At 32.8% G+C, this 26,363-nt stretch overlaps 1 protein-coding gene and 1 long non-coding RNA gene across 2 annotated transcripts in view; one reads left to right on the forward strand and one right to left on the reverse strand.

Moving 5' to 3' along the window:
- Positions 1-13,650: 13,650 nt before the first annotated feature.
- Positions 13,651-15,674, reverse strand: LOC119628568 (uncharacterized). Its single transcript, XR_005244738.2, has 2 exons — positions 15,535-15,674; positions 13,651-15,323 (listed from the first exon to the last, which is right to left on the reverse strand). It is a non-coding gene; the product is annotated as an uncharacterized LOC119628568 (long non-coding RNA).
- The window catches only part of LOC101742709 (proton-coupled amino acid transporter-like protein pathetic), a 45,369-nt gene continuing 34,327 nt past the window's right edge, over positions 15,322-26,363 (forward strand). The window contains exons 1-2 of the mRNA XM_012696342.4: positions 15,322-15,848; positions 15,956-16,039. Coding sequence (XP_012551796.1) covers positions 15,980-16,039 — 60 coding nt within the window. The 5' untranslated portion in view covers positions 15,322-15,848; positions 15,956-15,979. The remainder of the gene's footprint in view (positions 15,849-15,955; positions 16,040-26,363) is intronic.

Below are 26,363 nucleotides of genomic sequence, written 5' to 3' on the forward strand. Positions count from 1 at the left end.
TAAATGTAATATTTTTATTATACACATACATATATTTAATATACATTCATAACCCTGGAAAAGACATTTTTATATTTATCATACAAATATCTTCCCTTGGCGGGATTCGAACTCGCGACCCCCTTATGTAGTGACCATGTCACTTACCACTACACCAGACGGCCGTTATATTTATCACAAGATACTTTTTAAACGAAAATTTTACTGCGTTTTCGAGCGTTTGTTTGTTGTATAGATAATACACTTAATATTTCGGTTTTGACAGTTGTAAAAAATCCTATTGGCTTTTACGTAGCTAATAAGAGGCTTTATTAGAATAATTACCATTTTAACCTAATGAAATTGTGTTATATTTATTGTAAAAATATAACAGAAATATACTATCCTGTTCTATTTTACTTGATAATCGAACTGAATTATCCTTAGGTACTTACTTTGTTTTAAAATGAGAAAAGCCTTGTCTCCTTTGGAGTCAGTTAAAAATAACGAACCTAAATTCATTATATCTTACTCATGGGTTTTCGTTAATCCTGAAATAGCTAAAACTAATTTAACGATTTAATATCGTGTTTTTTACCATTATTTTATTTCGAACATTGTCAAATGTCGACGAATAAAATCTAAGTCGCCTGTGACCACTAAAACCGTTTAACATTCTAAACGCCGTAAATAATAAAATGACAATAAAAGACTCGAGAATAAATCGATAAATTAGTTTTAACTAAAATCATTGAAAATAAAATAGAACTAAATAAATATGCAAATTAAAAAGAAGAAATCACGCGGCACGATACCAATGCCAATAAAGTTAATGTTTCTGTAATATTCTTACTCTTTGTTTTTGTAATAAGTAATGCGTAATAAATGAACACACATTGTGTGCATCTAATTTATCATACACACAGAGCGTTGAAGCGGCGTGGGTGACATGGATACTTTTATACGACGTACAGCGTCTTCCAATTTCACATAATCACCCACGCACATCCAAAGCTCTTATTTTTCAACTTGTTAGGTGCTGTAAGTATTTGGTAGAGAGACGTATTAATTTTTGATAAACTTACTTGTGTGTCGTAGTGCTTATACTGTAATGACATTTTAACACTCTTTTATTAGCTTGGTACGCATGTTTGTAATTAAATCTTTGAATTTCATTTTCACCAACTTTAAGACATCCTCGTTTTAACTTGAGAATTCGCACATGCAAAAAGGACCGATGACAGTATAATAATTTTATAACTTCGGTCTAATATCCTGATTAGTATCAATAGTTTAAAAGAAAGATAAAACTAATTTTATTATTGTGTATTAGCCTAATTGGGAACACGGTATTAGATACGGTTTTATCCTAATCAATTCTCGATAGCTCACATATCTCACAAGATGAAGAATCAAATCGAAGTCTCATAAGCCTTTCAGACCAAAAGACATGTAAACTTCTTGTTTTCGAAATATCTTAGAATTTAGAATTTAGAAATCTATCTTTGTTATAAATAGCCGATAAGACGTTCCATTTAGAATTAGCGACATTTTTTTTGCCTACCCATTGCTAGTTACCCCGAGGGGTTATGTATGCTAGCTTCACAAAACGTGTTGTTGTTGTTGTAGTCCTAAGGTACGCCGCTGATACATAGGACCCTCATAAGTTATCTCCACTTGATCCTGTCCTACGGTTACTACTTAACATCACTCCCGGTCACGTCAAACGTATTGACACGGAACTAAAAACATTTTTTTTATGTAACAGCAAATCCGATACGTAATCCGGAAACAATCTCATTAAACAAGATATAAAAACGAAAACTGTTTCAATGAAATTTAAAATAACAAAATAAGTTCAATTCTAACAAACAAAGTTCGTTTTCGAATAGCAGTCGATGTTTTTCCAACCGCCCACCCCATGCTAGTCCCGTCGTTTTGGCACCATAACGAGACCTGTAAAAGCACTTTCTTTCAGATGACGTCAAACAACAGACAGACTGTGAGACGCCATTGGCATCGATTTCAGAGCCAGAATCCATTCAATGCCACATCCAGGCCAGGGACGAACTACCCACGGATGACCTTCGGATCTGTTGGGATGCTTCTTTTTAACGCTTCTGATCTAGTTCTAAAATTGAACATCAGTCAAATTTGTTATTATAATACATTATGATGCTGTTGGATGGATTGTGAAATACACGGTTTATGTGTATATGAAAAGGTAGTTAGAAAAAAATTGTAATTTGAATATTTTTATTTACTTTATTGCATTGATTGATTTTGTTTCGTTGTCCATACAAAATCATTTTTGTTTGAACTATCGTGAAGTTCGGTGGGGCCTAACAAGTATTTCATAAGTCGTAGGTATGGAAGTAGAAAGATTTTCTCTTATTTTACAATCATCATGCAAGCTTATTGTCTTTAATAAGGTTTCATTGGTGTAATGAACAGTATGTAACCGTTTTATAACTGAACGGTTCATTGCACTGCAATTATTCTATTCTCCGATAGTCATTGGTCAGTTATCATTAAATGTAAAACTTTAGTAACTATTTGTTGGTCTCTCTTGCAGTACTCCTTGAGTACTAAAGCTTTGTTTAAGAACTCTATAGAAATTAATTCATTGGCTGTGTTTTTGTGCCTTATCAGATAATTAGGCTTCAAAGAATTTGGTAGTCGTGAGAAACGTGAACACAATTGGTATAACAGTCCTTGGTATTTCTGCCCTTAAATACTGTATTTACAACGCAATTTTATTTATTTAGACAAATTTATTTATTAACTCAAATGCAAGCTTCAATGAACCCATTAAGATTCAACCTCGTGCCTCATAGTGGAGGGAATCTCAATATTGTGACCCTTATTAGTTTTGGTAAAACTTTGACAACAGGTGGAGAAGTTGAGTCCCTTGGCCCACTTATACCAATCTCATTATTTAATCCCGAAAAATTTATCAGCACAACAAAAAAACCAGAAAACTTTCTTTGCATGAAATCTTTGAAAAACTATATAAAGAACCAGTGAAAATATGACCGCCCGTAAAAAGGTAGATAATGAAGAAATCGTTTTACGGGTTAATCTTGTTTTTTTTTTTTCATTAATTGTATCAAATTTATTTCAACAACAATTATGCTCTTACAAGAAATCAATATTCAATGTTAAACTCAATATTAAAACGAACAAGCTAAACAGGAATTAAGCGAGCGGAAAATTTTGCGAGCCACATGAAACCTCTTCAAATCTAGTCGTCGTTGTTAGCAGGAAATCCAGTGTTTGCGTTCAATTGATTACTTTTTTAACGAACTTCCTAATAAACCATTACTTATTCCCTAAAATATCTTTTATTATCGTTTTATTAGGCAAAAACAGCACCACATATCCCGTAGGTAATTTTTAAGCGATTTTAATAATTTCTATAGAAACCACTGCCGAATTATCAAGTTTTGGAAAAGTAATCGTATTTTTACTCAGCATTAAAACGTCACATAAAATTTAATACATAAAATTAATCAAAACCTTGAAGACTCCGTGATTTCGGTCGAATTTCGATCACTAAGCGAACGTTACTTACTACGTATTAATACGTCAATAAACTGAAAACCAGCCACCTGCATGTGTCGGTATACCAAACGTTGCTTCGGTCAAAGCTGATGTTAATTTACATTTTAATTAGTGTATCACGTATAGGTTCACGAAGTCGCACTTCAGAATAAGGAGTGCATTTAATACTATATGAAATTCACATTGCCTTGTTAAGAAATGTACTACCCGTTGACTAGGATATAATAACTTAAACAAATAAGGTAATTTCCTCGTTGACAAACGTATTAGCGTTATACACGGCGAACTCTTATCTCGACCATGTTTTTAGTTCGAGAATAAAAAGACAATGTTTGATTATAGAATCGACAACCAGGAGAACAATTGAACATTTCTCGGGCGCGCTGTTGTCTTAAATCTTTATCGCCTAAAATTACGTGTTCGTATTTTATATGCTCGTGTTTAAAAAACATTCACGTTTGATGAATCGTCACCGTGTGATGAATAATGAAGCGCGTTGACCAGGTATTGCAAAATTGAAACATAAAAAAATATTTCCTGGTCAATAGGAAAACATGAATGTCTATTGAAAATGTTCAGTGCAGCGTTTTGTTGTGCTATAGGTAACTTGATTTCATGAATAACAAATACAGAGCCTTTATATTCACTTAAGTTCAGTTAATTTCAGTATGCAATTAATTTACTGTTTATGAGCTAAGCCCGGCCCGGCCATGCGTTAATGTGGCTTAGTCTTACATTGAGAAGATATTCCCCTTTTTAGTTGGATTTTGTTCACAATGTCAAGGACTTTTCTTATTGTGGATTTTTAATTCGTTTTCCTAAATAATTTAGTCGTTATAGTATTCGTTATCTGCCAGTGAAAACCCAGTCAAAATCAACCCACCCGCTTCGAAAAGTGTAACAAACAGACAGAGAGAAAATGATTAGTACACCCAGTAATATCTCTTTACCAAGGCCTGGCTACTTTTTCTTTTTTTCCCTACAAACCTTCATGAAAAGATTGTTCACAAAATATTCACCAAAATAAAATTTTGACGAAGCTCAGTTTTGATAGACTGTATTTACTGTCACATATGTATTTACTGTTTAATATTGAAAATCAATTTGAGAAAAAAAATGCTAGTCGAGCCAATTTTCAAGGTTTTGAGTACACCGGCGACCTTGTTGTAACTTATACTACCTTTAATGAATCAATATGGCGTAATGATGTACATATCACCACAATGTAATTTGGCTAAGTGACATAGGTACGAGATCTTATCGCAATTAGTGCAATTAAGATGCAGGGGCCTCGAAAATCGTACAACGATATGATGCTCATCGCTTATCTGATATGAGTCAGTATCTTACACGCCCATGCTGACGCAATTTATTGACACAATGATAAAGTTTGTTCAGGAAAATCACAAAGCATTTTGTCATCTTCCTAAAATTAGATTGATGGGATTTTTAATTGCGCTTCATTTTTTTACACCACTATTTTTAGTTCTAATGTGTTTACTAAGTGTTTTAGAGTTATTTATTTGTTGAGACTTGATTGAATACTAACTGATAATATGTTCAAATAGAGCAATTACTGACTTTCCCCGAAGTGCCTACCATGAAATGCTCAATACATTTTTATGTAATGGTATCCATTTATGTATAATTGTAATTGTACTTGTCATCTGTTCCATTCACTCCTGAGCACAGCTCGTAAAAGTCCGAAGAGCTCCTATCGAGTCATATAATTATGTCGTAGTTCGAATCCTGCTGCACGTTTATTGTGAAGTAAAACTTCTTTATAGGCGAGATGAGTTTAGCTGTGAATTTTTGAAATGCAAATAACACTTAATAAGATCCACTAACCAAATAATTTCGTGATTTGTTTAAATCTATACTAATATATAAATCTACAGTGGTTTTTACGGATGCTCCGTTATAACTACAAAACCATGCATCCGATTGACTTGAAACTTGGTGTCCATGTAGAAAATACATGTACTTAATGGATAGGCTATCACTTATATGAGTGTTGGACTCCCTAATAATAATGAAAATAAATAATAATGTTAATTTTAAATCCCAAGCGAAGCGGGCGAGTACGGCTAGTTAATTTATAAATTCCGTTTAGAGGATCTGTAATATCACATAATTAGAATACTCGTAAATGAATATTTTTTTAAATATCATTATAGATATAAGAGGCCAGAGGAACATGATTAAGCTTAATTAAACTGGTTAAGATCAGCCTTCGATATCTTCAGCTCGGATGAGTCTATAAATATTCCTTTCTGGTCTTGTTTGTCTCTATCAAGATTCATGATCAATCCTTCAGCAAATTCTTACGAGAGAATACCATTCTTAGTTATGGAACATGGTGGGGTTAAGACGTTTAACCACCTTTCTGAGAATTGTGTCTTGGCAATTTTAGTACCTCTTTCAAAAAACGTAAAAAGATAGGATAATACATATATATAATGTTATTATATCGAGGGGTGAAAGGCTATTTGGTTTAAGCGATATTTCGCTTAGTACAAGACATTTATTTTTGAAATTAAAGGTGCGTTTTATTTGGTATCAGCATCAACATTTCGATGTTTTTAATTGAACTTGAATTAAGTTTACTCCATTCTAATAGCTGAAGAAGTTTTTTTTATTAAGGATTTTTTTCCTAATTTTTAACTTTAAATGGCTCTCCTGTAAAGTTGCAAAATGGTCGCTTAGCCCAAATAGACTTTCACCCATCGATATATATAATACAATAAAATAATAACATAAATATTAAATAAAAAGTTAATTCTCGATATCGTCTCTAAAGTTGGATAATTTCGACTTTTACTCTACTGGCTATTTGAAAAGCTTTTGTAGAGCTTTTAGCATAAACTAGCTCGTTATACTTATTCAAATGTTGCTGAATAGTAAAAATAATTCGACCAATACCAAGTGGATCCAATGGAGTATTTCAAAAAGTTTAATTCGGCTGAATACCATACTTTTCGTTATCTACACAAATATCACAGGATTTTTCATAAGTATTTGTGTAAAAACGACAATAAGAATTATAAATTACAAATGCTATACTATTGTCTGCTTTATTTTTTTGGAACTCAATTTATGTTCAGAGCATGCGTATGGTCAGACGCTCTAATTTGGACAGGCATTCTGACAAAAAATGAGTATTAAAAAATATTGTTGTCTATGAATATTTCCAGGGTTTTTGCACATTCCGCAGACATTAAGATAAAACGCTTTTACTATTCTACTGTTGTTGAATTTAACTTGAATGGATCAAGATCTTATGATAATCATTTTCTTTGATGATGACAAGTAATCTTCGTTCTATTAATTCGAGCTGGTAATGGGAATGCAAGGATATGCTTGTTTCTATTATTTATTTTATTTTAACTGTGGGCAATTCGTTAAAATCTTATTATTCTTGTTTTTGTTGAAACAATGGCGTCTCAATTACAAATATGACTGAATATTGGCGCGCTGCTAGCTGTTCTGTGGAATCATGGTGACTAATTTAAAATCACAATCACTATTGGCTTTTTGCATCCAATTTTTCATTTCTTTTCAACACCAAGTCTATGAAAAGATCAGCGTGACAGTGATAAAAGAGTCTGAGAATGTTGTTCTTATCTTTATCTAGACACAAATTCACTTTCTATTTCCGTTTATCATATTTAATATGACGACGTGATCTGAAGACGCGAACTATTCTCATATCAACGCGACTTGTGAAAATATAGTCTTAGTTTAGTTATATATTTTTTTTATAGGCGGTTTTATTCTTTTATTGTGGCAAGAGTTGCTATAACATGTATTAAATACCGCAAATACAGTCAATTTTTTTACAGTATATCAGAAAAATAAATAATTAAATTTACCTAAGATTTAATCTTGAATTTCTTTTATTTGCTCTGTTCAATTTTTTTTTCATGTTTATGTTTTAAATAAATTCAAACTTTCATAACGTTTTTAAAAAAAGTAAAGCTTGTTGCATTAATAATGTAAAACCAATTCGGTCAAATTCTTAAAACAAAATAAACACAATTATAAATGACTTTTTGATTACACTTGAACGTCTAATAAATTGTAAGTTCAAAAGTAATTAGTACATACAGCTGAGAAGAATTTAAATATTATTTAAATATAAAAAATATATATGTATATATATATATATATTTATTAAATATTATGAATTCGGCGAAATATGACATTATCGATTATTTTAGAATCGGGTTAGCTATCACGCATGCTTTTTCTATCTTATCACTGCGATTCATCTGTTTGTAAATTTTGAGTATTCTGATTATCACGTGTTATCAGACAGATTCGGTTTACGTGTTATCATAACTGGAATGAATCGATTGCGTGCCATTGGCCGATTTTTAATCCTCTGACTTTGACATGAGAAATCTAAACTATATTATAATATATAAATCTACAGTGGTTTTTACGGATGTTCCGTTATAACTACTGAACCATGCATCCGATTAACTTGATACTTGGTATCCATGTAGAAAATACATGTACTTAATGGATAGGCTAATATTTATACGAGTGTTGGAGTCCCTGCACCATTTGCGGGGGCGTTAATGATGAGATTGTGTGGGGTGAGAAAAAATAATGTTAATTTTAAATGCCCAGCGAAGCGGGCGGTTACAGCTAGTATGTTATAAGAAGAGTCCTAATCTTAGACTAGACTCCTAATCTTATTTCGTTTCATGTACTGCATTAGTCATTATAACTAGAGTTCGTTTTGAGTTGAAACGGTAGTTATTTTAAAACATTGTATGTTAGGTATGGGGGGCCATCGCTCACTGTCAATAAATCCGTTTTTGGTGACACAATTTTTTGATAATTCTTAATATGACAGCCATCTTTTGCTATTCTACTTAATTAATAAACATAAATCTATAAAAAATAACAAATACCTAAGAAGGCGTTTAGTTTCACAATTAATGTCAATCACAATGTAATTTAAATACCTTTTAGCCTCTAAAAAAAGAATATAAGGGAAAAAGAGCCATCCAAGGAAGTTTACTTAGAGGTTTACCTTACTGCATTTTGACTTCATTATGCTGTAGAAGTGATTTGCGCTTTAAGTGTTTAAAATAAACACATATTTTCTATTATATTGAAATCTATTATAGATCTATTATAGAAATCTATTAAAGAACAGTTTAAAAAAAAACTTAAAATTAATACAATGAAATACAACAACGAAGTTTTTCAAATAATTTGTCCAAGCAGCCTCCATCTTGTTTTCAGCAATACATAGTCAACAGCCCAATTATTAGTTGCGGCTTATACCTACAGACGTTAGCGTATTGATGGTAATTTCGTTCTATACAAACCAATAATTGAAGCAATTGAAAAGAGGTTTTTAAACGGGCCCCAAACGTTGCATGACGCACACAAATTAAATACGATTCTAAATTTACAGTACGAAGATGCGCATTTCATCATTTTCATTATTACGTCTGCGTTAATATTTTTTCTGTGTACGTGTATTGTTTACGCTTATAATATGATGTTTCAATTGGTATTCACATTTCTGAAGAGACGTATGAAACTGTCACGTTATATAAATAAGCCTACGAATTAATTGAAATATTCACTATGCTTACATCCTGCAAATTGTTGGTTAGATGTGGTTTAAAGTATCTTAAAAGCACACCTGAATTAAGGTTAGATCTGTTGTCTCACAGGACTGTATACAATTTAGAAAAAGTATTAAAATCTCCTAAAAAATCCTTCCTAGGAAATACCATTAAAAACACAAACGATTTTCAATCTATGCTTGCACGTACATCAAACTAATCGCACATGGTAAGCAATTTAGCATGATTACAATTAGTGTTTTACGGTTCTATATTTTATGATTGGACATTCCCGTTCGCTTTATGTGCGATATCGAGAGAGCTTGTGGCCTGACCATATCTCAGTTTTATTACAAATACTCTTTACTCTTACGCGGGGCTGTCTAAGCCGTTTCATTATAATCATCGAGTTAAAAAATTATATTCTAAGTTTATTTTTAATTTCGTGGCCTTTAAGTTAGAGCGGAAGGTGAAAGAAAGAAAATTAAATTGTATTTTTTTTAATGTGAAATGTAAAGAACTCATTAATGATTTAGTTTGGCAAACTATATTAGAATAGGTTTAAAGAAATGTTTAATGGTATAAATTTTAACGATATACGACAATCGCATTTCAAATTGTGTTACGTTCGATTGTAAGTTTTCATTTAATCACAAACGCATATGTCATATGGTAAATAGAATTAAAAAATGTCATAGTAGATGAATTTAAATTATCTGAACCGATTTAATAATAATATCCAATTAGTAAATATTACTTGAGGAATGTTGAAGAAAAATAGCGTAGAGTTAGAGTATGCACATGCAGTTATCACAAAAGATCGATCGCTGTAAAATATATATAGTCAATGAAATGTATATTTGCCTCACAATTGTTGACTTAAAAGCACTGCGGAGAAAAACGTGTGAAGAAAAACAGTAGCAGTATTGATACTAGTTTTGCTAGTGTGATCCGGAAATGAAGCAGTAACGAGCGCTTTTGCTCGGGTGCCCGGTTTAATGCCAATAACAACACATATTACTCTTATTTAATTGTTATTTAATTTATAGAATTTTATACTTCATTAATCTTGCCATATACGAGTATTATTGTTGACAACCAGGTTCAGTAGTCCACGTTTACAATAACCATAATTTTGAATTTGAATTGTAAATAGGTTGTGAGCTATAGAAGGGCACAATTGGGCACACAGTATGTATGTTATTTATAATATTTATTAGAAATGCGAGAAAGCCGTTCGCTTGCAAACTCTTTCAGGTCCTGTAAAAGTTTTTGTTGTATCGTGGTCTAAGTACCGCTCATAGACACCAAGCATGGAATCTAAAATCTGCTGTGGTACATAGACTGTGCCACCCTTCAAACTGAAATGCTCTACCGCTTCGCTTCAAAAATAGATGAGATGGTGGTATCTACTCGATTAGGCTTCCAAACCGCCCTACCATCGCTAGAGCTTTTTTTTTTTTAGTTTTTCTTATTCAAACAATAAGGCCCACACAACATCTCTAACGCTTCCCTGATCGCGCTCTAAGTCTTCTTTATTGCGTGGTCTACTGCGTGGTCCACGAGGAAGTAATCCTCACTTCATTCCTTATTTAAAATGTCGCGAAGAATTTATTCACAGTTTTCAAGTCATCGCATATCATATACAAATTTATATTGGTGCCTAATCGTAAAAAGCTTTTATAAACTCTACGTGAAATACTCATTGGATATTTTATGTTTTTCGAATAGTATTGAAGTTTCAAAACGCAAATTTATAATCAAGAACATACAGACAAATAGAATAATTCTGAAGAAATAAATTCTCTAACATATTGCTACCTATTAATCTACAAAATCCGAGAAAATTGTTGTAAAGTGTGAAATATTACAGAGAGCTCTAAATGTAAATTTAAACTATTCATTTTTCCGCTTCGGCAAAAATTCTCGGAATGAGTCAACCATAATAATCATAAAAATTTCAATGATTACGACTGGTGTGGTAATCGCTTTTCAACAATACACTTTATGAGCGATATTCGCGTGCAATGAAGGATTCTATGGCGCCTCCGCCACGGAGTTTTCCACGACACTCAAGCAAGGTCCCCTTGTTTAAGTACTACTTATAAACGTTTTTATTGTGATGCCAACTGGCCTATCGAATTCGCTGTTATTAAACCGAAATGATTTAAGCTATAATCACCTTTAAGGAAACACAGTAAATGTCTGCTAATTGCTTGCAGTATAGCGGTTTATATAATAATAAAGAAAAAAAACCGATTTGATGCGTTTGTGTTCTTATGGGTAAAATTATCGATCCTATTGAGTCATGTGAATGTTCCGGTACATATCCCAAATTTCTATTTAAATACGTACATGTATCCACAAATTAATTCCTTTTTTTTGCTTAGAAAGGTGGACGAGCTCACGGCCCACTTGGTGTTAAGTGGTTACCGGAGTCCATAGACATCTACAACGTAAATGTCACCACCCACCTTGAGATAAGAGTTCTAAGATCTCAGTATAGTTCCAACGACTGCCCTACCCCTCATACCGAAACGCATTACTGCTTCACGTTAGAAATAAGCAGGGTGGTGGTACCTACCCGTGCGGACTCAATTAGTCAATTTTAGACATCACCCTTAAAACCACAATTCGATTATTTGGTATTGTGATCTATCTAAAACTCTATTACCTGGTGTACGTGTGCTTCCTGTATCTTATACCTTTAAACGAGCAATTCTTGTATATTAATATATATGTATATAACATGAATCTCGGAAACGGCTCCAACGATTTTCATAAAATTTAGTATACAGGGGATTTCGGGGGCGATAAATCGATCTAGCTACGACTTATTTTCAGAAAATGTTGTTTTATTCGTATTTCAATAATCAACTCTTCCCGACATCTATTGGCGAATAATAATACTATTTTTTCTTAATTGAGAGCAACTAACCGCTTTAAAGACACAACAAGATGGCGTTATCAAAAAAAAAAAACCCGAGCAAAGCTAGTTACTATAAAACTCAGTATTCGTATAAAACTGTGAAAATAAACGGATTAGGAAAAGTTTCAAAAATAATTCAATTTTTTTTCATTAGGTATTAGATGGGCGAGCACGCTAAAACGCCAATCTGTTATATTCGTAACCATAATGACGTTCCGTGTGCTGATGATAATTTTTTTGCTATTAGTTGATTATACTCGTAGTTACTAAACCTATGATCTAAATGTCCGTCCTAGTTGATTCATCATTTCTAAATTTGAATGTAAAACAAAAGATTGACTAGAAATTCCGAATACATTGGATACATCCAACAACAGCAAATAAATTTAAAATTTCAGATCACAAGTAACAAAAAAACAATACCTGGCCTCCGAAATCTTAGAAAAAATGTTATTGGATAACCATTCTCAATAACGATTTAAATTTGTAGTATAGTGATGCTATATCTATACTAATATTATACAGAGGAAACATTTGTTTGTTTGTTTGTATTGAATACACTCCGAAACTACTGAATCGATTTGAAAAATTCTTTCACTGTTTGGAAGCTACACTACTCCCGAGTGATATAGGCTATAATCTTTTTTGAAAAACATTAGGGATCCTTACTAAAACTCCAGTAATGTAACCCAAGGTGTAAAAACATTACCTAAAATTTTCTTTACATCGCGTGCCCTGCGAAAACTATTGATGATAGAATAAAATAATGTAGGTAGGTACACCGACTTTGTAGAACACATTATTATTAACAAAATGTGTCGCGACAGCATATTTTATGTCTGACTATTATAGTTATGCCGCAATAAGTGTTCTTTTATTTAAATAAATAAAACAACGTCAAATATCGTTGAAATTTTTGTTAAAGACCCGAGCGAAGCCGGAGCGGTCCGCTTGTTGTTAATATTTTTTGTGCTCACATCATAACCTGAAGTTTTCTTTCGTTTCAAAGAACTAAATCTAAAATTTAACAAAACGAGTCCCTAGTAGAAGTCACGCCTTAATTCGATCGATTGTTATCGATATGAGATTTTGAATATCATTTTAATTCGCCGAGAAAAACTCACAAATTGACGGTCTATCTGGCAACTATCGGACACCAATAGCTACTGAATTTAATAAACGGTCTTCCAAAAATAATAATTAATTCGACCATAAAGAAATATACTCTAAGTTTTAACGCAGAAATACTTCACAAAATCGATAATGAGTGATGTAAATGAAATTACAATTTCAAACAATTCGAGTATAAATACTAAAAACGAGGGCAGCTTATAGGGGTTGTTTTTTATTATGCACCATTATGCTTCCCCTACAGTATTTCAGGTTTTAAACGGAGGGCTAGCAAACCTGTTCTTTTTGTTAGCATAAAATCAATGCGTTACTCCATAACCTTCGCGAAGTTTGTGCTTTGTTCGATTCACCAAATTCTAAAGTTGTATTTCTATAGGTAGTTCTATTCACGATATCCATACAAAACTTGAATAGGAGAGGATATTACTAAGTATACATGAAAAAAAAACAACAATAAAAGGAATAAGTCATCTTTATTTTTTTCATTCAGTGTTCACAGACGTTATCGAACATTAGGGAAACATTTAAGGAATCGAGTGAGCAAAAAATATCTAAAGAAACCCACGGAATTTTAGAGAATTCGAAACGTGGCAATTTGCATCGAAAAGTGCCGGACTATTTAATGCTACGTTATAGATACACAAAGCAACGAAATATAAAGATTTAGAAGCACCTCCACATTTTTTGTTCTGAAATCTGCTAGAAGATCATATGTTTCGCTTGTAGGAAGCTAGGTACCTTCCAATCTTCTTTTTCGACGTTTCGACGCTATATAACGGTAATACTTCTGACGAAAACCAAAATTTTACAATATTAACATTTCGTTTTTTACGTTTTATGTTCCTGTAAAATTAAATATAGAGATAGCAACAAGTTACGTTGAAGTAGAATTTGGTCAAAATTGCGAAAAAATCGCGGCAAAATCGTCACTCAAATTCAAGAACTAAATATATTTAAATCGATGGATATTTATTATTATTTTGTTGCATTCATCAACTCGACAAAGGACTCATCGAAAGTACCGTTCTAACGATTGCTAATCAATAACTAAAAGGCGTTAACAATTATATGAATTGGCTAAATTGAATTTTGTAATTACTTATGTATCTATTAATTAAGGCGTTCACAATTTGTGCTCAATTTCAATATAATATACAGTGTAAGCGACCGTAATTCAGATGCAAATGCAAACTAAAAGTCATATTTAAATAATTAATTAAAAATCAACGAATGAGAAGCAAGCTAAAGTGGCAAAGGTCGGTCATATCTATTGAAGAACCGATAACCGTTGAAAATTGAGACCGCAAATCGATAAACGTGGTGTAGGTGGTAACAAGTTGAAGAGACGGAGTTGAAGACTAGAGACTCAGGGTCAGATCATTTCTTGGGAGATGCCTACATAATAATATGTCCAACAGTGGACTAAAATACGCTGTTGATGATGACGAATGAGATTATTTTCTATCTGATTTTAAAGAAAATTCTAACACAAATATCAATTAACTTTCAATTATACCTTACAGATAGATATGTTTGGTAATTTTTGCAGTATCAAAAAAAATCATAAGAATATAATATGTAACTCAATGTCAACCACAAGATATTATTACAACAGGAAAACCAGTCGTTCTTTAATTAATACATCTGACGTGTATTTGTTCATGAATTTACACAACAAAATTCAATGATATTTCATTTTTACCGTAACTCAGTACAAAGTTAATAGGTATGTTTATACCACAACTTTACTACAACGTATATGTACTCAATGCGTTTGAAATAATTTTGTTCAGCTTTATCAAAAAACAATGATCGAAGTTAATAATTAATTTTCCTTGTTCAAATAAATTAATAGTAACAATGATGTGGCGTTGTAATGATTTCAAAGTATAAGTACATAAAATAAGTCGCCTTGCGGCAACTCTATTTTCGATGTTCTTGCGAACAAAATTACTTCTGCACTCTCCATGGTCACGTACAATAATCACACGCGGCGCCACAAAACTATTTCATTTGTAGCTAACATTCGCAATCTTTCTAACACGTAAGGCTCTCTGCACTCCGATGAATTGCTCTTGTCGAGGCTAATGACTATCTACTAATAGCGTGTACGTCATGTGAACTGAAATCTGTGGGCAAAGAAAATATTAGAAAATATTAGCAGGAAATTGGCAAACACAAAATACAGATCGTGTGGTAAATAACTGGTGGTCCAGATAGAGACTTGTGATTAAAACTCTACGATAACAAATAAAATTACGGCTAGTCGTTATTGGGTGGATTGGAGGCCGTTTCAGTCTGCTGATTTGAGAGTTACGTGAAGTGGTAACGTCACATCACCTCCGCTTCAGCGTCGCTCGGCTGTAGCTCGGCCGCCTGTGGCTGGCGACTGGTGAGCCAGCCCCGCGCCGAACTCTATTCGCTCCCTTCGAAGCGCTCGGACGTGCCCACTCTCATTATCAACTTGACCGCAACACCGGCACGACGTACACTTGCTGGCGCGTTCGCTTATTTATAATTTCAAACTTTACAACAAAGTTAACTCCGAAACATCGAAAAGTGATATTTTCGAATAATAAAATCAACGAAAACAATCAAAACGGAGCGACAAACGAGATTTTCATTTTGCGAAAACTTTATCGCAAATTTAAACGGTACGGCGTTTAATATAACGCTAGTTAGTTTGAAGTTATTCTCTAAACACGATCCAATAGGGTTTTTCCCTATTTTCTGTGGTAAAACCGTTGTATTTTTTACATAGAGGCGAAGAGAAAAAGAGGCAAAAATGTCGAAAAAACACCTTCACAATCAGGCGGCGATACCGTTAGCACCGGCGGTCTTTAAGGTGAGTTATTTTCTTTTCTAATTCACATGTATGGCGAATTATACAACTTTTTTTATTTGCTTTGCGATAACTCTTAAATTATAAACAATTTTGTAAATATTGCTTTTAAAATTTGATTAAAAAAAAGAATTCAATTAAAAAAAACCATAACTGGGAATAATTGTCAGTTAATCTGGTAAATTAAATGGGATCATAGATACTCGCGTACTAGTTATACCTACGTATAAATAATAAGTATTTAACCAATATATCATTTTAATCAATTTTGTTGTCGGTCTGTGTTGCTTTTTTTCATGCGTTACGAAATGTGTGAAGAATAGGAATGCAACGGTACAATTAATACAACGGAATAAATCTCATTCCGTTCACAGAAACGAGCCGCAAATACGTAATAAATATATTACCTATGCTGAGCGATTAAATTGTTTTCGCTGTTTCCTAATTTATTTATAACTGTCCATAAAACTTATTCTAAATATAAAATATTTCATGCGGAACACGCGAAGACAGTTCAATAACACATAAAATACACGATACATTTTAGAGTTTTTGTACAGTGCAGTACGAACCCACGCTTCGTAGATCGGAATAGCTCACATGTCGGATACGAGATGTAAACAATATTGTAAAAATAATACCGACCCAAAGCCCAGACCAATGTCTCGTGTATGAAGTAACAAAGTTAAATTGGATTCGATTATTACATTAACGTGATTTGTTTCGAAGTTTAAATTGAGCTTTTATCTGATGACAATCGATTTACATAAAACGACGCTTGCCCAATAATTATTTACATAGTTCACATTTTTATAAAACTATCTTCACGTCCAACATTTTTTAATGCATTTGCCCTCCTTTTTTACTTTAATAGTATATAAATATACCTAGTTAGTCTCGTACAGTGTACAATTCTGATCTACATAAACATACAGTGCAATAATAAGTTTTTAATACATAAAATGATTACAATTAAGTAATTCTTTATTTAAATTCAAATTGACCTATGTCGGAGTTTGTGTACGCATGTCACTATTGGTCCCGAACAAAAACAGAGGATGTCCAGAAATGTCAATATTCGAAAGGTTAAAAAAAAACTCCTTTGTTGACATATTATGTATTTTGAGTATTACCAATTTTTAAGCAATAAGGCCCACTGAATCCAACATTGAATAATACTTGGTCTGGCGTCTGCCCTGGCGCCGCCGGTTTCGCTTGACTTATTGACATCGATTTGTCTAAATTCACATCGTCAAAAATGAATTTATTAGCTGTTAATAATTATACTAGTTTTCGTGAAACCAAATTCAAATTTTACAGAATACCGAATTTTAATATTAATTATTTAATCGGCTCAGACAATTATTCTCTTAATAGAAATTATTGCCTGTCACATTTACAAAAAAAAAAAAAAAGTTATAACGGGAATTATTTCAATCCTAACTCATTAGGCTTTGTATGACAATATTAAAAATGTATCCCCAAGACCGATTAAAAAAAACTACACATTGTTCGGAATATTTATTGTAAAGTGCATTCAATTTGGCAAGATTCTCCAAAGACACTAAAAATAAAAATTTATGAGGTCATATAAACGAGGTCTGTGCCACTAATTATGTCTGCAATTGTAATCCTTCACAGTTTTCGCTTGTGGTCATGACCATATTTTCACTTGCACGTTACTATTCTGAGTTCCGTATTTATTTAATTAACTGAGAATCTTCAAGTTCCCCAATAATTGTTGTTCAGAGATTTTATCAACATTTAAAAACAATCCGAATTGATAAAAAATCAAATCCATTTCAATCTGATAATCTAACTAAAAAAAAACAAGAATATTTCGCTTTAATCAAAAAGACACAAACTATTTATTTAATTGAATTTGGATGTTGATAGTTTGATACCTTTGTTTATTTATTTTTTTACATTTTGGACGATCGGAATACGCTTTCAACTTAAATCACCATGTAAGGATTCCAAAAAAAAATCTCCAAAAGCATTTTCTCTAATTTATTACAATTTAAATCGACTCGTATCGAATGGGCGCAATGTGCTGACGTCATTGAGTGTAACAGCGACAATGGACCTATTTACATTTACAGAACTCTATGTGGCTTAGATATGAGAGCTCGTAATTCGTGAGGTACGTTTTGGTATAACAATTAATAAATAAATAAAAATGACGTTATAATTCTTCAAAATTCTCAACTGAATGCTGTTCGGCTAGCTAGGCCTTATGAACCATAACCAAAAGATGTCTTGCACTTAAATTTAAAAAAAATATGGCTTTTTAAGAGCACGCTTCAAGAGCATGGTCAACTTTCACTCATCGAATCGGATCTGTATGGTCCTTGTCAATTCGGTGTGTATAGTTTTCGATATTCGTCTTAGAAAGTCATATTTATTTTGGCAAATCATATTTTCTATAGAAAATAATGTTTACTAGCATAATTTCTCAAGTAATGGGGCCAGGATGAGGAGACCTCTATCTGATTTGGTTGAGCCCTACTAGTGCTGCTGGGTTTAACCGTTTCCATTTAGATTCTTAAACCGGAACTACAAAATATCTTAAGCATCCAATTCGGATTTTAAAGTATTATACGGAGATCTATTTAACGACAAGTGCATCAATGCCGTCGCGTCTGCAATATTATATGATTGCTGAATGAACGAGTTATACCAGAGGTTCCCAAACTTTGTGTGCCTAGTAGACAATTTATCAAGTTTTAAGGTAAAACGTCAAATTTTTTTTAGTCGGCCAAAACCCCATTTGGGTCGATGCCTTCTTTGTCTCCTTTGCTCGTCACAAAAAATACCTGCATAAATAAAGTCCATTACATCACGGAACCCCATTCACATCATATCGGCTTCCAATATTTTTTTCGATGAGATAAACGCCTTCCCGATCTTTATTCACCCCCCGGTGATCCATTTAGTACAATGTAGGAATCAACCATGTAGATTAAAGGTAAAATTTTTAAGTACCTAAATAATAGCGACGAGTTATAAGTAAACTCCAGAATTTCTAGAAAAAATACAAAATTGACAGGGCTCTATCACTAAATAATAGAATTTTTTTTAAATATGTATTTTAAACAATATGAAATATATAACGCAATATTTTCACTATACTGAAGACCTTTTTAAAATGTGCGGTTTCTTTGTTTAATTCATTCGATTTGAATTCTAACTGATGGAATATCGTGGGGTAGGAATGTAACAGTGGGTGGCCTGGCTTACGACAGATGAAAAACATCTTTGCCAAAGCATTGAGGGTGGGACCGGATGAGGATAATTCTAACGAGAACCCATGTCCGTAAGGCGACTTTTTTTCCTACCTATTCTAGTAACCTCAAGAGGTTATCGTAGATTCACCGAACTAGTAGGTGACCTCGCGGTGCTCAAACCGGGAGTGTTGCTAACACTGACCCTAGCAAGAGCAGTGCTTCGCTGAATCTACCACCGAATCGGAAACGCGACCCACTGAGAAGATCCCGCGAGAAACTCAGTGGGCTGTGGCTATGTGAGCATAAGTCGGCAGCAATCAATGAAGAACAATATCATAGACGTTGTCATTATTGCTTTAATTGCTTAGGAAATATAGTTTGTTTTGTAGGATAAATGTTGCGTAGTTGTACTTATTTTTCTTTTTCACATGTAACTTTTTCTAACGTTGAGTTATGACATAGAAATGTTTAACATATCTGCCGAAGCGTGCGCTGCGATTTCACTATCCCCACTTCTTTCATAGCAGCGGGCTAATACATACTTTACAGTGTCTGAGACTTTTATAAGGAATGTTAATTAATAACTTTCCTAAAAATGACGTCCGGTGCATTCGTATCTAGCGATGCAACGGTGTTCGAATCCCGCAGGCGGGTACCAATTTTTCTAATGAAATAGTACGTATTTCTTAACAAATATTTACGATTGACTTCCACGGTGAAGGAATAATATCGTGTAATAAAAATCAAACCCGCAATATTATAATTTGCGTAATTACTGGTGGTAGGAACTCTTGCAAGTACGCGCGGGTAGGTACCACCACCCTTCCCATTTCTGCCGTGAAGCAGTAATGCGTTTCGGCTTGAAGGGTGGGGCAGCCGTTGTAACTATACTTGAGACCTTAGAACTTATATCTCAAGGTGGGTGGCGCATTTACGTTGTAGATGTCTATGGGCTCCAGTAACCACTTAACACCAAGTGGGCTGTGAGCTGGTCCACCCATACAAGCAATAAAAAAAATTAGTAGCCGATGAGGTACTGAGATCTATAGTAATCGTTGATATTCGAATATATTCATATGTATTGCATTAGATATTTTTACAATATCTCTCTATGTAATGTTTTTTTTTTGTTGTTGATTTGATGATGTCGATAATTGAAAAGCTTGTCGCGGCATAGTTTGCAATTTCTTAATAATGACTTTTGGAAATCTGAGTATCACTCGTATTCACGCAAATCGCCAAATGTTGCTTGCCCTTAAAAAAAAAACTAAAGTCACATTACTGTAGACTTAAAAATATCCAGGATTAATAATTAATTATTAATTAAGTGTTATTGGCACGTATGTATAAACAAGCGAACAACGTTTCCTGTCCTGGTGAAACTGGAAAGGCCTCCGGGTCACCGGTACTCCCTGAAATATGAAAAAAAATGAAAAAGTAAAAAATATTTGCCACGTTTAAATCGTTTTCTAGAATATTGAACATAAGCGTGTATCAGCATTAAATAGTTCTTGAATTCTGAATTGAATCTGTGGGTAACCTGTGAATTTATAAAACAAAATTAATGTTCTGTATTCTTTTCTTTATATATATATATATTTACTTTCGTCCATGATTGATGACTTCGATGAGATATTATAAGTACTGAAGATGCCAGCAACTTATGTAAGCCTAAACACGTGATTTCTTACAATGTGTCAGACGTTACATTTTTAAACAATTGCTTAAAGACTATTTTAGCACTTTGAATTTGAAAAAAAATTGTAGTTGTAGTAGTAATAAATTAAGGTACTATACTACCTACAATCACGCAAATATACTTCTATATATTGATGTATATTTTTTCAGTAAATTATTATGGTTACTACTTAATGTAGGTATCCATCATTCTTGATAACTAATAATTTATAGTATACTGTTCCGTTGTCTCGACCAAGATCAATTATCAATTAATACAATTAAAACACTTTATTTTATTTTTTTACTAGTAACATTTTTTTTTCTTGCTTTGAAAAGAGTGAATTTCATACATTAAATAGAGTCGTTCATTGCATACACTCCTTTAAAAATTGGATTTATTATTGAATCAATTAGTACCTTATGTTATCGTTATATTATTTATATTATACATACTTTTTTCAATCGTTCAGTACATCGCGGTTGATTTATTTCCATAAATGAAACTTGTCCTCCTTATGGGTGTTTGGTATTGTTCGCTCTTAGATCGATCGCCCTTTGTACTTTTTGTATTTAATATTTTTTTTATCTGGATACGATGTATCATTACATGTAATTGAGGAAATTGTGTATTTTTAGTAGGTACATTTTCAAACGTTGGCATCCACTTCAGATCTTGGCTTTAATGTTCATGAATATTAAATACACGTCTTAATGCCGTCTTGCTTTCCCGACAGTAAAATGAAAGGGATGTAAATAGTTTCTTTTGCCAATTTTGTTTACGACGAGCTCGTCTGAATCCAACATCGCAAACAAAATACGTACCCGTAATGTTTTAATAATAGTGCTGTCAATGCATTGAAAAATTACATATTACAAAGAAAATATTTTTTGTTCACCAAATGATTGAAAATACGTATCGCCTTAGAGCACTATCACATCAACATTTCGTTTCCACAATGACTCAACGTAGCGCATGTAAGTGGCTCGTTTCGTATACTGTACGGGATGGATTGTTCTAGAATCTAGGCAACGCACGAAACACTCTGTCTGTATTCTATTTAATGTATTCTATTCAGAAATAATTTACTTACACGTAACACGCTTACAATTCAGTACCTATTTACTTACTATTTAATTATTTATTTTATTACCTTTTCGTCATGTGTGAAATTATAATTTTCGAATATTGTTAAATAATAGCTCGTCGAAAAATAAAATAATGCAATGCTAACAGAATTTCAAATTACTATAACACTACAATCAAAGTTTAACGCTGTCACACTTTAAAACGGTAATCCAGAAGGTTCTATGTGGATCGAAAAGCCGTAAGCCCGACCGCAGCACACCGATAGGGCTTTCGCGATTACAGCCCTTATGTTATAGAACTTAAAGAGTGTATTAATTTAATTTAATTTGACTATAAATTAACATAAAAATGAAGGTATGGATGGAAATTAAAAAGAGTTTTCGTTTCGGTCGTTAGAAATCTTCACATTAATACTTTGGTTACTTTGTTACAAAATACATATTATTATCTCCAATAAACATTATTTCATAAATATTTAGGTTTTGAAATTTAAATTTTAATTTTTATAAACGCATTAGAAAGTGATTTTCTTGCATCGACTGAAAATCGATCGAATCATCGTCCTAGATATTATTTTATAAATAAAAAACTTAAATAACAAGACGCTCGTTTCAAAATCGTATATTAGTGGAGCCATCGCGTCGGTCGTTTGTGACAGGCTCAGCGTTGGCGCACGAATCTGCGTGTATTGGCCCCGGCAGTATTGAAGCGTGTAACCGAAAGTTTCACAAACACGTCACTGACAACTTACTCAATCTATGCCTTACGAACTAGACATTAAGTTCGATTTTGTGTAGCAAGATGTACGACCTCCAAATTGGTGCGAAGAGTATAGTGGAGGCGTTCGCGACCGCGGAACGCTTCGGCTTTTCGACTTTGTTCACTCGCTAGTAACTTAAGGTGTGCACACATGTATATTTATTTAAAGGATCGAAATTATATTTATACATATTATATATACATATTATTATATTATACAGGGCCTCTTTTGCGAAAAAAACATTGTTGAAATACAACATTAAATATATTTTTATTACCTATTCCTAAATACTTTATTGTATGTTTTATTACAATATTATTAATAATTTTAACAAGTAATTGATTCTGCGTAGTAGAGTGGTGTCAGGGATCTATGATAAGACGCGGTAGAGAGATATAAAATATAATTAATGCGTTCATAGTTAATCCATATATTACGTACATCCTTAGATAGATATAACAAATTTATGATTTCTAACTGAAACACTATTAACAAAACCTTTGAGAACCAACATTAAGGAAACCGTGTCTTTAATTTTAAAAAGGATAAAACCAAAACTACGGAAAACAATGAAATAATACAGATAAATCGGGGTATGTGGTCCACAAATTCAACTAACTATATGATAATCTTTATAAATATATATATTACAAGTAAACAAGCAAAAGAAAGGCCTGTTTCAACTCAATATTCAATGAAAATTCAAACAATGGGCATTCCTGCATAATGAGAAAAAAGAATGTTTGATGTTTGTACAGTTCCGGTTATAACTACATTTATTAAACAGAAGTGTTCTGTGTTCGTAACTATCGAATTTCAATCACCACAAAAATATTTTTTTGTATTGTGTGATTTCTATCAAATTAAATTTGTCCAAAAGCCGTTACGAAACATATTTCATGAGCGTAGAATGAAAGTACATAGGTACTTACTTAGCGGCTAGTTTTAATTAGGTAAAAATGGATGATGGAATAAATTATGAATTGTTATGTGCCGAAATAAATGATATCAAACAACAGAGTACCTAAATATGCATAATATAAATATTTTTCAAATAAATTTACCGTGCTAATAAACCACTCAAGCTAGGATTACAGACGATATTAGTTCTATCGTTCTTGTAGGATTGTAAATGGTGGACGGGCGATGTGGACTTAGCGTTACACGTTTGCGGCGCTTGAGCAATGGAAATTTCCAGACCGCGTACCTCTCGTCGCGCCAGCGCCGACTTCCCTCCCCGCGCCGCACCGCGTCTCACCCGAATGCCATTCCCATCGCGAGTCGCGACCTCTCCCCTGCCTTCCATAACCGTTCAAAAAGGATTCTATACGAACCATTGAATTGGCTCGCTCGTCTTGACGCTCTCAGCTTGTTGCACACACCCCTCGAATCATTCATGTACAGACGAGATCTTTACTGCTACATTTCCATACAATATTATTATTCAACTAGGTATTATGTGGCAGTACTTGGGCTACCTCAAAACAATTATATTAGCGATTTTAACAATAATTGTCAATAATATAATGAATTATCAAAAGCAGCTCTTTGATTAAATTAAACATCTAACCTAACTATATATTATTCTAAGTACCTATCAAATCATTTAGATTTTTGACTTGCGATAGCGTAGCTAGCAGTAGCGATTTTTCATTTGTCAGAGAGATTTGGAAATCTTTTTAGGGTCACTTTTAAGTACTTATTATTTTCTACAATTTAAAAGATTTTGTCTATCTAATTTAGAGTTTTCATCCAAATTAACTTTTAAAGAAAGTAAAATGAGTAGGTACTATCATCTGTTGAAAACATGTTGTATTAGTAGTGTCATTGTTTTAAAAGAATAGATGTCAACGCAGTCACTTAAATTGTTACAATTGGTCGGAGCCTTTTAAACAATAAACGAGATGTCGGATAATCTGTTGTAGATTTTCGCCAGAGCATTTCCGATGATATTTTTTTAAATAAAAATATTGGTATAAGTTTTAGATAAACAATAAATTAATTTATTTGGTCTGGTTGCAGACGAAAGTAACTAAACAAGTTGAATTCATTGCTTGAAAACAAGGCAAAAGCTTCACTAAGTTCCGCGAACAATACAGCAGAAGAATCATGCTATACTAATATTGGTTTCAAACTATGTTTAACTGAAACACCTTGTACGATAAACTCGAAAGGTAGATTCGGCGAAAGATAAATCTTATTTAATTTCAAACACATTGATTCAATAGTGAACCTTATAGTCGACAGGTAAAGTTCAGATTGGTATCGAATCGTTCGGGAGTACTGGTTTCAGTTTTGATTTAGCGGCGTGTCAAACGCGATGATCGCACCATTGGGCAGGAGGTTCGCGAATAAACTTCACTTCGTTACTGACATACATAAAACAGATACATACAAATGTCATTTGCGTGGATAGTTTAAAAGATTTAATACTAAAATCTATATATTTTATTAATACGTGAAGCAAAAACTTTGTACCCCTTTTTACGAAAATTGGGCGAACGGAGGAGTATGAAATTTCCCACACATATAGAGAAGAAGTGCAGAAAGCTAATATTTTTTTTAAATTATGCACTAAAAATACATTAAATCAATAAAGAAAACATTACACACACTACCATGTATTTGACACATACGTATAAATATACCATAGACCTATATAGTAGGGACACGACATATTGTTCTATACGTACAATTGCTTATATAAATAGCACCCATTTTGAAGGCACACACATAAACATATATCTATCTCGTTCTTACTCAGCACTTTAACTCGCAAGAAAACAATATAACAGTATTTCAGTGCGTACATAAAATGAAACATGAATATACGTAAATGTCTCCGTCTCCGTCTAATGAGGCCGAAAATCCGCCATGTTTTGCGCGCCAAATGTCATTGTCACGTCAGTTCGGCCGTCTGTTTTGGGTTGTACATTATTTATTGACTTTCATATCGATTTAATATGATTGCTTATATAAAATTTCTAATTTTATCATGCTTAAAACGTACATAAATAATAATTAAAACATATTTTATAGGATCTCAAGAAGGTCGATGCCCCAAAACTATTATCTATATATATTTAAATTCATTATGGAGCCCTCATCCGAAACATGGATTATACACTTAATAATATATTTGAATCCGAAATATCGGATACCATTTTTCGGTCGGAATCTATTCATCATGACACTAATCATAAATACCTCTTTAAAATATTATGTCATCAAATATATTTAGACATTCTGTTTAGATATTTCGGGAAAAAGGCTATCGACAAAATCTCTTCGGAACTATTTAAATAAAATAGTTTTATTCCGCAGTGAGTAAAACACTATTGTAAATTCGTTAAATATTTATTAATTAAGTGATTTTAGAGAGGACGTCACAAGGAATAACTTTGTGATTTCATTAACGAATAAATGTTCTGTAGGTGTTTTTTGTTATCAGGCGGTCCCTTGATAAGTTTAAAATTTGAATCACTCTCAAGACTATTGTAAATTCGTTAAATATTTATTAATTAAGTGATTTTAGAGAGGAAGTCACAAGGAATAACTTTGTGATTTCATTAA

Source organism: Bombyx mori, chromosome 1 (genome assembly GCF_030269925.1).
Source record: "Bombyx mori chromosome 1, ASM3026992v2".
NCBI classification, from domain to species: domain Eukaryota; kingdom Metazoa; phylum Arthropoda; class Insecta; order Lepidoptera; family Bombycidae; genus Bombyx; species Bombyx mori.